General features: G+C 35.8%; 2 protein-coding genes across 4 annotated transcripts in view; one reads left to right on the plus strand and one right to left on the minus strand.

Annotated features, from left to right (window-relative positions):
• LOC117100739 (ubiquinone/menaquinone biosynthesis C-methyltransferase UbiE-like) overlaps positions 1 to 6,895 on the plus strand; it is a 17,482-nt gene extending 10,587 nt beyond the window's left edge. For 2 of the 3 annotated variants that reach the window (XM_033240535.1, XM_033240542.1), the window contains exons 3-5: positions 2,513 to 2,651; positions 5,724 to 5,816; positions 6,306 to 6,895. In XM_033240535.1, the coding sequence (XP_033096426.1) occupies positions 2,513 to 2,651; positions 5,724 to 5,816; positions 6,306 to 6,493 (420 nt within the window). In that variant the 3' untranslated portion in view covers positions 6,494 to 6,895. Of the gene's footprint in view, positions 1 to 1,973; positions 2,122 to 2,512; positions 2,652 to 5,723; positions 5,817 to 6,305 lie in introns of those variants that run through there. The other variant, XM_033240551.1, reaches the window with a different exon arrangement.
• A 435-nt stretch (positions 6,896 to 7,330) lies between these two features.
• LOC117100716 (uncharacterized protein K02A2.6-like) overlaps positions 7,331 to 13,183 on the minus strand; it is a 28,259-nt gene continuing 22,406 nt past the window's right edge. Inside the window, exon 3 of the mRNA XM_033240508.1 lies at positions 7,331 to 8,587. Within this exon, the coding sequence (XP_033096399.1) occupies positions 8,153 to 8,587 (435 nt within the window). The 3' untranslated portion in view covers positions 7,331 to 8,152. The remainder of the gene's footprint in view (positions 8,588 to 13,183) is intronic.

Genomic DNA, 13,183 nt, shown 5'->3' on the forward strand with positions numbered 1-13,183 from the left:
GTAGTAGACTGGCCGCGTAGTCAAAACGAAAAATGCCTAATGTAAAATAGGCTACAGTATGGCATACATACGGTATATAAGGGAATTATTTTAGAAGTTCTATGTATTGTTTTAATGTTGATTTCCCACAAACGTTTCGTTCATATTCAAAATAAAAGTAAAAAAAAAGAAAAAAATCGCAAGTTGTTCTCGGGGGGGACTCGAACCCACAATCTCCAGATCACTAGCCTGGCATCATACCTCTAGACCACAGAGCTTGCGCCTGATGGCCAGGGTTGAATTCGAGTCCAAGTAAGCAGCGGGTACTGCAGTGTTGATAGTAATTGTTATTGTCGTGATGGAATAATAGACAATAACTGGATTTGCGTCAGGAGAAACATGTATAGGTGTAATTTTGCCCTACCTGATGTGGAAATGTACTGAATACTCAGTACATTTGAAAACAACTGCGAAAAGAAATTGCAAGTTGTTCTCAGGTGGGACTCGAACCCACGATCTCCAGATCACTAGCCTGGCATCATACCTCTAGACCACCGAGCTTACGCCTGATGGCCAGGGTTGAATTCGAGTCCAAGTAAGCAGCGGGTACTGCAGTGTTGATTGTAATTGTTATTGTCGTGATGGAATAATAGACAATAACTGGATTTGCGTCAGGAGAAACATGTATAGGTGTAATTTTGCCCTACCTGACGTGGAAATGTACCGAATACTTAGTACATTTGGGATATTATTACAATTATAGACCATAAATTTTCGCATTGTCTTAACTACCAAGGCCTATATAATAGATAATGGCCTACTCCATAGTTTCCATCCACGCATAAGGTAGCTTACTCAATACACACTGAACTCTGTTTCGCGAGGTGGAGGTTTGGTATGCATATTCATGAATATCACTTTACCGAACTGACCTAAAATAGCGCCCTCTGTAATTTCTGCCTTAAGTGAATGGGGGAAAATAATACCGCGCCCAGTGCGCACTGGTTAATAGTTGGATTTGTATAGCTTTTATGCAAACAAGACTGTGTGCTTGGTGATTGAGCTCTTATTCCCCCTTCACACATTCATGATTTTTGCTACGATAGATCATGATTTTCAAAAGTTCTAATCGTGTCCTACCATTAAGTGATTTATCTCAAAAACTTAGTTCAATCGAATTATTTTTACGTTTTTTCAAGACGCCGTTAAGATGTATTGCGAAGGCAGTAAAGCGATAGTCAGACAACATTGCTACGAATTATAACGATAGAGTTACGACAATTGTTACGATTTGTCATGACGTACTATGAAGACGCCTGTTTGATTTAGCTAATCACATGACAATAGAGGCACAATTTACGCCTATTTGAATGTTGTCGTTGACGCCATAGTATTTGGCAATTCACCAAGTTCAAAAACTTGCAACATATATGCAAGCTACTGCGCTAGGTGTTCTGGCCACTAAGAATGAGTATGAATGCACAAGACCCGTCACGACAAACGGCAACATTACTGCAGTACACCAATATTTGTCCACAGCTACAATTGAGCATTATTTGTTTTTTAAATTTCAAAAATCGTGCTCTATCACGATGGCATCAAGATCCACGATGCGCTATAGTGAGTACGACACCACTGGGATTTTCAAAAATTAAATAAATCTTGCTCAATCGTAACAAAAATCGCGAATGGTTGAAAGGAGCATTAGAGTTGGATATTTTGGTAATGGGAATATATAAAAAAAAAAGATGTGGCCCTTTAAGACTAAACCTATTCTTACACTAAAGCATGTTTGGCCGTTGGCTCCGAGGAGTTCATTCTGCCCTTTGTTTAGCTGTCTTTTATTTTCTTTTGCTTGTTGCTGGGTAAACCACACTGTGATTGCCGGACAAAGTACAGCCGCCAGATTACCTCGGGCTATAATTTGTACAATGCCCCTCAACTCAGTAAATATTTGAAAAACAATAAATAAGAGAATACAATACTGTAATTTCTTTAATCATAGCGTTATCATTTGATTGCTTTATTAGTTAGAAAAATTGAAGTATGTTGGTCACGTGGTTGCTGCAGAAGTTCTACAGAAGTTTGTATCATCTAAGACGGCACGTATTTCAGACGTTGCAAGTGGAACAGGTCTTGTTGGTGAACAGGTGAGATTCAAAATATATTTAACTTTTTAAAAATGGCTATTGGTATACCAGTCCTAAAAGAATTTCTAATTCTGATTGGATTTTATTGTATGCATAATCGTAATATTAAGTTTTTAAATATTAGACAGGCCTGATATAACAATTTAAAAAAAAAACGAATAACATGAAAATAATAGCGAAGAATATAAAATCCTTAAAATATTAATGTTTAAAAGGCAAATTTAGCTTGACTGTTTATAGATTATTATTTGAATCATAAAGCGTTCTTGTTTATGGGTACGTATAGTTGTACTCTTCCTAGTAGAGTACCAGTCGTAATTAAAGTAATTATATATATATATATATATATATTTATATAAGATTATATTCTGTTTTCCAAACAGTTGAAGACACTTGGCTATGAGACAATTGATGCAGTTGACTGTAGTACGGAAATGATAGAGATTGCCCGAGCAAAAAACATCTATGAGAATTTATATGTACAGTGGATTGGAGGAGGAAAGAGACTTAGCTTTGATGATGGTAAATTACGTGTACGAAACCTAAATATAGTTTTAAACAGGCATTCTTAATATCCTAATAATTACATTTCAACTTAAATTTTGGTAATTTGAGTTGTTAACACAATATGAATATCTATCTTGACACATCTTGTACATAGACAAATCCAATTACAGGCCTGTTTCAAATCTCATATTTTGTTGTAAACTCATTGAGCGTGTTGTTTAAAATCAACTTTCCCTCTATCTTGATGACTTTGTTCTTCGTGAAGATTTCCAATTTCCATATAGAAAATACCATAGGTTTTCTTGAAGTGTACACTGATTTGTCCCATGCTCTCGATGAGAAACTTGGAATGATCCTTGTACTTTTTGATTTGTCAGCAGCTTTTGACTTCATTGACCAGTCATCTTTTCGAAGACTTAAGTATGGTGTGCCAAAGGGTTCTGCTTTTTTACATTATACCTTCATAATTAGCTTACTAGGTAATATTATCAGGCAGTATGATGTTAACTTTCATTTCTATGCTGATGACCTTCAATTTTACCTGCACTTTAATCCTTCGAATCCTTTTAGTATTGAGGAGTCTTTTTGTCGGCTAACTAGTTGCATCTCTGACATTAAACAGTGGATGATATTGAATAAATTAAAGCTTAATGAAGATAAAACTGAACTTCTAGTTTGTATTTCTAGACGTCAACAGTCATTACCTTTAGTTAGGAATATCCAACTCAATGTTAATGGATCCCTCGTAAAGGCCTCTAAGAGTGCTCGTAAGTTGGGTGTTACATTTGAATCCACACTAGATTTATGTTCCCAGGTTAGTAAAGTATGTAGTAGTGTGCGTTACCACTTGTGTAACTTGTGGAGGACTCGAAGAAAATTCAGCAATTAGAGCCCTCGTACTATCAAGAATTGACTACTACAACTCGCTCTATATGGTGGTCTTTTCAAGAAAGATATTGATAGGCTGCAGAAATTGCAAAACTCGGTTGCTCGCTTAGTCTTTTCATGTGGTCCTCGTACACACTCTGCTCCTCTCATCAATGATCAATGGTCTCCATTGGCTGGATTTAATAACAGAATTATTTTCAAAATTATTCTCACCGTATACAAATGTATTCATGGTTTTTCTTCAAACTATTTATGTGGTTTTCTTGACCAACGTATCCCTGCACGTACAACACGTTTCTCATCGTCTGTACATTTCACTATACCACTATACCTATAATCTTCCAACTGACCTTCGAAATATTTAAGATCCTAATCTTTTTAAACGTGCACTTAAGACTTTACTGTCACTTTCTTCTGCTTTTTCCTTTTTTTAATTGTTTTAATCTGTATAATTTGTGTTTGAGACTGTACTATTTAGTCCCTGAATGGTGACCAGTTTTATACCTGCCGCTGTTTTCCTAATAATTGAGACTTAATTGGTTTTCGCTTCATAACCGCAAGGGAAGGTGCAATATCTGTCTCTTATACACATCTAGATGTGTATAAGAGACAGGATTTGTATAGCTTTTATGCAAACAAGACTGTGTGCTTGGTGATTGAGCTCTTATTCCCCCTTCACACATTCATGATTTTTGCTACGATAGATCATGATTTTCAAAAGTTCTAATCGTGTCCTACCATTAAGTGATTTATCTCAAAAACTTAGTTCAATCGAATTATTTTTACGTTTTTTCAAGACGCCGTTAAGATGTATTGCGAAGGCAGTAAAGCGATAGTCAGACAACATTGCTACGAATTATAACGATAGAGTTCATTTGTGATTATTAAGTCTCGCCCTGATTTTGGTACCCGTTTCACCTATGTAGTTTCCATGGTTACACTTAATACAATAGATGAGATAAATAACGTTAGAAGCATGGCAGTCTAGGTTGGGGGGGGTGTACGATTTCCGTGGATCCTGGTATTTTGAATCTATGTCCTGTAGTGATTATGTTACATAATTGACATCTAATGTCTTTGCATGGTTTGTTACCTGTGTTTGTGGAGAGGTGGTCAGTTGGTAGTTTAGATGATGTTATGAGCGATTTAAGATTGGGGGGGTTGTCTGCGCGCGATTATGGGTGGTTTGTCATAAAGGTGGGCGATGGATGGGTCTGATTTGAGTATTTTGTAATCAGTTTTAATGGCATCTGTAAATGGTTTGGTGAGAGGGTTATAGTCTAATATAAGTGGTATGCAGTTGCTATTAGGCTTTTCGTTGTATGTGAGGAGATTTGTTCTGGTTTTAAGTTTAGCTAAAGCACACACACCACGACTTCCAGCAAAGACAAACACACCACAGGAAAATACACACAATGACACACACACAGACAGACAGGCAGCAGGGGTGGCGCCAACGGGGGTTGGGGAAGGCTTCTTTCCCCTCCCCCAACCTCGGTCGGGGAGAAAAAATATCATATGTATATTCTATGTATTAGTAGACTATAAAATAGATTAAATAAGCCTTTGAAACCCCTAAATTGACAAAATTTTCGGGGGCTTCTCCCCCCCCCGTACCACTTTCATCTCGGACCCTCCCGTCGGGCAAATCCTGGCGCAACCCCTGACACAGAAGCGGGGGTAAGAAAATGGAGATTATACTGTGTCCTAACAATCAATTACCCATGCTGAAACGGCTGTCGATGATAGGACAAAAATCTTTGAGCTTACGCATAACATTTTATGACTTCATAATCAATGTGAGGTCATACGTTCACTGAAGTCAGGCCCATACAGGTGTGCGGTGGGAGTACCGCACCACCACTCCGCGTACTGCACAATATAAAATGTTATTTTCAGGTACATGTAGTCCAACAGTTGTACTTTCATAGATTACGAGGCTGAAATGTATTTTAAAGGCTTCTGAACCCCTGCAAAATCTATTCTACGGCTCTGTCCCATTCACCCGTCCAGAGATTCTATGCCACCACAAATACCCTATTTGCACACCTCGCACGCCCCTCCCCCGTACCTTGGCAAAACAGGATACGACCATGTTGATTTTGTTCAACAAATTGTATACGTACACGACATATTTCTGTTGCAAATGTTATTTATATTATTTGTACTGTTTTTTTTTTTTTGTTTTTTTTTTTTCAGATACATACGACGTCATCGTCTGTGCGGGAGGCTTTTTCGGCAATGGTTTGAAGAGTGACAGTTTTAATGAATTTGTTCGTGTAGTTAAACCAGGTAGAGCGACTACTTACTATTATCATGATTACATGGAAAATATACTTTGAAGGTTATAAGAGGCAACAATTTTTACTGGCTTCCGCGGAAAAAGAACTTACATACTCTCATAATACCTCCCCAACACACGCAAAAAAAATATCAATCAAATCACGCCCTCACCTTAGGTATGAAACCGGAAAGACAGGAATTCCAATTATAATAATATATAATAATGTAACTAAGTAGTCTTAAAGCGTTCCCGAGTCTTTCGTCATACACCATTTTTGTGTACTATATAAATCAGTTGTACAATATCAAAACGTTTCTTCTTCCGGAGCCTGGCTATTTAGTACATTTAATGTAACGAGAATAATAACATAATAACGAATCGCAAGCTGTTGATACTGCCATTGATATTTCACGTGATCACCTTTCTAATTTAATAACATAATTTTAATCGTTTCTTGTTTAGTTATTTAATTTTGTTCTATATTTTAACAAAATAAGGTGGATTTATAGTGATTACAATGCGGGCCATGTGGTTGGACCTCGAGCCAAATTACAACAATGGAAAGCTAGAACGTGACATGCAGCAACTAGAAAAAGAAGGCTTTTGGAAACTAATGGAGAAAGACATCAGATATAAAGGTGGTACTTGTGAAAGTATTGTGACGTTTGTTCATCGCGTGTGTTGAATCGAAAGATGTAGATGTAGTCTAGCAGTGGCAAAGAAATTTACCTGATGAAGCTAGCTTAAACTAGTCAAAGATTGAGTCTCAATAAATTTCGTTAGAAATGTGCTACCGTACTTATTTCATTTGTTTTTCACGCTATTGACTAATACGGCTCCAACATTTTTTAATAATAATAATCATTTTTGCGGCACCTATTTTCTCACGCAAAGCATATCAGTTATAGTTTAAATGTCAACAAACCTCTATTTTTTACCAAAAAATCATGTCTTTAGCCCAAACAAGTGTAAAAAAATTGGGGTTTTTTTACGTTCCAGAGATTTTCTTGAAAAGCATGTTGATAAAAGTATTCCATTCTTATCTGCATATTTGTGAAATAAAGAGAATGGCCATATAGATTCTAAATCTGTTTGTACAATAGTCAATAATTCCAAAATATTAAAAACCATATTCTTTCCCAAAAATTCATTTTTTTACCCCCAAAATTTATTTAAAAAAAAAATAACTTTAGAGATTTTTAAAAATTGTATGCCAATACTAATATGGCACTTTTGTCGTCTAGGAAATCCAATTATTAATTTATGTACAAGGAATCGACCATTGTAGGCCTATTATTCGGTGCTAGGCTTCCTGTCGACGTTAGAAGTCAGATTTTATTACGATTGCGCCGTTTCAGCAAAGAAATAAGAAATTTGACAGAAAATCGCTTTCGACGTTTATTTTGTCATAAAAGAAATTAAATGAATAAAAATAATAATAATAAAATGGAATATGTACTATAATTATTATAACCATTACTAATTATCATTACATACATAACAGTTATCAATATAATAATATTCATTGTATTCGAAGTAGTTTCAATGAGTCTTATCTTATCTATCTAGACACAGTGTTACAAAAACATGATTAACTTTCGGTATTTGATCTCTACCTCGAGTGTAGTAGTAGCTATGTATTTCGGAAAAGGGCACAGGTGTCATACTTCTTAAATAAATTGGTAACTGATTATTTTTTTAAATTATGATAATAGAAGGTTTGAAGTTTGTGAATATCATCAACTTTCAATAGGTTGAGATTTTAAAATAATGGATCAGTGTGAGCATTGAATTTATTATTGGTAATTGGTTTTTGCAACACTATGACCACCTGTAAACAATCATCGCTAATTCCCTCTATTTTAGCGTCCTCCTTAAGTGGCGAATATTTTAATATTATATCGGCTGTTTTGATATGCAACATGTTTTTATAAACTTCAGTTTGAGTAGCAAAACATTAAAATTATTTTTTTTAAATAATCATATTCTGATGTTCTATTATTAATACTGTAATAGCTTCGATGACTATTAAAAAGTAGAATGACTCTGGGAGTAAACTTCAACACGTCTACTTTATTTCAATACATAACACAGAGTAAATCCCGCCTCAAGCGGTAATACAAATGTAGTGTGGCACGACGCACCTTGATACTACGCGGGCGCTACTATCCAGGGTATGGTTATTATGGTTACCAGTTCATGTAATAGTAAACAGTTTATGAATATCACACCCCACCGTTTAAGCATTGCAACCTATAGTGAATATTTGTCATATAGTTATAAACTTGGAACATGAACAAAATCACGGTCAGCAAGTACCAACGGGTACAACGATGCTGATTAATCATACCCAAGTCTTAGGGGCTTTCCTATTACGCTTGGATCTACGAACAACATTGGAGTTCTCATTATTATTGTGGCCCATTACTACAACATCCTCGCTAATGCTTTCCTGAACATTAACAATGGACTCATTACTTTGACGAGTTGATACAACATCATCATTAACACTGACCATAGAATTATCATTTTTACAAGTTGGAATAACATTTTCATCATCATTAACCATGGAATTATCATTTTGATGCTGATTATCATCTTTCCCCCCGGATGAACGCCTTCTCATTTGGTCTACATGTCGTTGCATGATTCTACCGTCATCAATCTTCACATCATACATTTTACTACCCTCTCTCAGATGCACTACCCCGGGAAGCCAACGGTCCCCCTTGGCATAATTTTCTACAAATACCTCATCATTTACATTAAACTCCCTGACCTGGGAATGACGATCAGAGTAGTGCTTCTGTCGTTCCTGCTTTTGAAGATGTGTATAAGAGACAGATGCTCCCCAGGGAGGAAGGAGGTTACACATTGTGTTGAATTCTACACTTTCCCCATGAGTAATAGTGGAAGGTACTACAGGAATATAATAGCCATATATTACTGTGTAGGTTTATAATTGTCAACAATTTTTGTTTATATTTTACCTGATTCATTCATCTTTCTTGGTGTTTAACACTTCTGAAAGGAAATGAATAACTTCAATTAAACTGATGAGCTTCACAAATTTTCACAATACAGTAAAATTTACAATACAAAATTGATTTCCGTATTATTTTCAAGATACAGTAATTAAACGGAACTGACATTTGAGGGGGGAACAATTAAACGGAACTGACATTTGAGGGGGGAACCGGAGCAGGAGGGCAGTGATAGCATCAGAAACAATTCCAAAACTACGGTTGATAGATTTGGTCATCTGAAATGACTTTGACTTTTTTATAAATATAAGCAAGGAGAATGGTTCTTGCATGATATTGTTTTACTATTTATTTTTACATAAAAAAATTACGCATGTCAACAAAGCATTTGGGTAATCAATTTGTTGTTGATGCAGCCGAGAATGTGCTCTGCCTGCATTCAACATTAGCCAGTCTTCATGGACCTTGTCCAACTCGGCTTTACTTATCTAAGGCCCTTAACTTAGGCCTCCCTAGAGACGTCTGCTCTTAATCGAGACTTAGACAAAAATTTACGCCCTTATCTCCCAGGGTCCAACATTATGACATGTTTCCCTTTTAAATAATAATTTAATAATTTAATTAATACGCACATACTTTTTAGTGTCCCTCTAGAGTTCCATTCTCAACATGATGATAATATCAATAAGAATAATAAAAAGATTAATAACATTAATAACTACAATAAGAACAATAAAATACAATAATAATAATAATAATAATAATAATAATTATAATAATAATAATAATGATATAAATAAATAATAAAACAATATACTGTACATTCGAAAACCGAGTTTCTGTTGAATGATTCTTTTAAAAAGTTGACTCCAAGTCCACTTTTCATACGAAACGTAAGCGGAAACGTATGCTTTCATATCTTTCCTCACAACAGCATTCGTCGCAAACCAAAAACCCTAATTGAGGCACGCAAACTAAAGAATAAATTAAGGAAACAAGCTTTTAGAAAAGATGCAGTACAAGAAAAGAAAATCGAGTTTTTTTTAAGCTCTTAGAGCCTACGACTATCTAAATAAAATCAACAGGAATAATGAAAAACAACGTAGTACAAAACACGAAGAAAAACTTTATCATTCAAATTTTTGGAGATATAGCAAACAATTACGTAACGACTCACTATATGCAACAAAGAACTTTCCTTCATTTACAAAAGAAACGGCAGATTTATTCTTTAATCAGAAGTATGGAACACCTAGCACCATCAACATTGATGAGTTAAAATGGATTCCAGTTACGTATTCCGCCATCCGAGATGACTCCTTTCAATATCGACGACATTCGTCCCCGTGATATTAGGAATGTGTTGAAGCGTAAGAGTGCAAATTCTGCTCCTGGACCTGATGGCATCCATTACGGAATTTTAAAGAAACTCACATGTACCCATTCTTTTTTAGCTACATTATACAAATAGATTTTGGCCTCTGGAGTCCCAGTATCGTCATGGACAGACAGCAACATTATTTTTCTTCACAAGTCAGGAAACACAGATACGCCTTCTAATTTCAGAATGATCGCGCTCTCTTCCTCTACGAGTAAAATATTTCATCTCATACTGGCCAATCGCATCGAAGAATTTGTAACTAAGAACTCTCTTGTTAATACCGAAATACAGAAGGCTTTTTTGAAAGGTGTAAATGGATGTGTAGAACATAATCAAGTTTTGCATGAAATAATTCACCATGCTAAATTTAAATCACGTACTGCTCATATTATCTTCTTCGACCTTGAAGACGCTTTCGGCTCTGTTTCCCATTCTTTAATTGAATTCACTCTAGAGAGGTGTAATATTGATCCAAATATTAAGACCTATATTACTAACCTCTACTCCTGCTTAAGTGGTAAGGTTACTACTAAGCATTGGTCACCTAATGAATTTAGATTCAGGAAAGGTATCTTTCAAGGAGACCCTTTATCTCCCATCATATTTATTCTTTGCTTTGAACCAATCTTGCAATTCTTAGAACAGGAGCTTTCCCACGGTTATAATTTGGAAGGGACCAAGATTATATCCACGCCATTTGCAGATGACTTCTGCCTTATTACTGGCAATAAAAGAACACATCAAAGACTTATTTCCAAAATTATCACACTAATCAAATCAATGGGTTTAAAGCTTAAGCCTAAAAAATGTCGATCCCTCTCCATTGTCCGTGGGAGAGCTTCTAAAATTAACTACACTCTGGGCGCTGATATTATTCCAACAATTGAGAATGATTCACACAAATTTTTGGGCTCTATTATCACCTTTAATAACACAGATCTGGATGTTTTTCAGTACCTATATACGTTAATCGAGAAAAACATTAATAAGATAGACAATTCTTTAATCAGATCCGAGTTCAAGATCAGAGTTTACTCGCAATATTTTCTTCCCAGTTTAAAATATCATATTACAGTCAATGACATTTGTGCTTCTCATTTAGCTAAGATCGATGCTCTCTGTAACAGATATTTAAAGAAGTGGTTTGGGCTACCCCATCCTGGGACGTTATCATTTATTCATATGCCCAAAGGAATCAACATTCCCCGAGTATCTGATCTATATAAGGAATGCCACTTGGTGGCTCATATTTCATCTAGGTTTAAAGGAGGTGATACTGTTAACCACTGTCTTAATACTCGTCTTGAGCGTGAGATTAACTGGACAAGGAAAATATCAAATGCCACTGACTGTGAATCTAGACTGAAAGACATCCAGAACTCTGACCCCAACCTTAATCTTAATCAGATAAAAAATATCGCAAAAAAGAACCTTAGAGAGGAAATACAAAATTTTTGGGACCTCCATGTTAGGGGGCTCCTGGTCCAGGGGGGTCCTTAAATTTTTGGTCAATGCTCTTGGAGACTCACTCAACACCAGGGTTAATCTACATAGATGGAGAAAATCCAACTCTGTAAAATGCAGTTCATGTGGTAACCGGGAAACTCTTAATCACGTTCTTAATTTTTGTCAAAGGTCCCTGGACCAGGGGCGCCTTACATGGAGGCACAATAACATCCTCAATCATATTGTTAAGACTCTTAAGAAAGGTTTTTGTAACGCTACTTGTATCCCTGAAGTCCTATCCGACCTCGGAGCCAGCACCCAGCATTTTCACTATACTACCATCCCCCCTGAATGCTTACCAACTAACTTAATACCAGATTTATGCATTTATTGGAAAAACTTAAAGAAGCTCCTCATTTTTGAACTTACGGTCCCTTTCGAAACTGGCATCGATGCCGCCCACTCCAGAAAATGTAACAAATATGCACCACTAATTTCTGATATTATAGATGCTGGCTTCGAGGTTGAACTCGTCTGTTTCGAAGTAGGCTCCAGAGGATACATTTCCCCTGATAATATTAAACGTTTAAAGAAAATCCACAAATTGTGCAATAATTCAATTTTATTTAAACAACTTCGAGACGATATCTCCAAAATTACAATTGTTTCCTCTTTTACTATATACTATGCCAAAGATCAACCCTCTTGTGTTAATCCGCCTCTTTTTGAACTGACAATTTAATTGAATGCAGTCTCCCTTAATTTGATGATAGGCCGGCCTCTATTTTTATACTTTTATATATTGGTATATTTTGTGTCTTAATGTTTTTGTATGTCAACTCATTTAGCCTTGCGTGCTCCCAGTTTTGGGACACTGTTCTGGGCTCTTTATTTGTTTCCTGTATTGTTTTTTATGCAATAAAGTGATTTTATATATATTAACGCCTATATAATTACAGTACTCTTAAAATGATTGAAATTTATATTGTTACACCTTTTGAACAATAAACTTAATTATCAAACTAGAATGCTTTCCTTGTTAATAACTAGAATGGACATTAAAATATTAATAGCCCTATTCAGGGGACACCACTATTAAGGGTTGCACACTTTTTTAGTTCCTATGCATGTAATGCAATAGGAACTATTGTAATCACTCTTGCTATTTCCTATGTTTTTTTATTGTGTGTAGCGTGTGAGTGTGTGTGTGTGTGTGTAGACATTTATGCAAATGCGCATGCGTCAAAGAAAAGTTTTCCGACATTTTGTTTTACATCGCGATGCGAAGATCGATGTGAAGTTTCTGCAGGGTTCAGTCAGGGCTCACGCTAACCGACCGGAATGTCGGCATGGATGAAACTATTTTGGTTTTACGGCAAAAAAATCATCTGCTGTAGGCATAGGTATTTTGAAGAAGACCTAAAATAAAACTAAAATGTTTTAATACTTGCTGAAATACATCGAGATGTGTATAAGAGACAGCTGCAGCACCTAGGGCTATACAATTCAAGTGGGCAATAATAAATCAATTAAGTACAGTATTTAATTTATATTCAAAAGAGAT

Source organism: Anneissia japonica, unplaced genomic scaffold (assembly GCF_011630105.1).
Source record: "Anneissia japonica isolate Jap-2015-1 unplaced genomic scaffold, ASM1163010v1 scaffold18_len179048_cov169, whole genome shotgun sequence".
Classification (NCBI taxonomy): Eukaryota; Metazoa; Echinodermata; class Crinoidea; order Comatulida; family Comatulidae; genus Anneissia; species Anneissia japonica.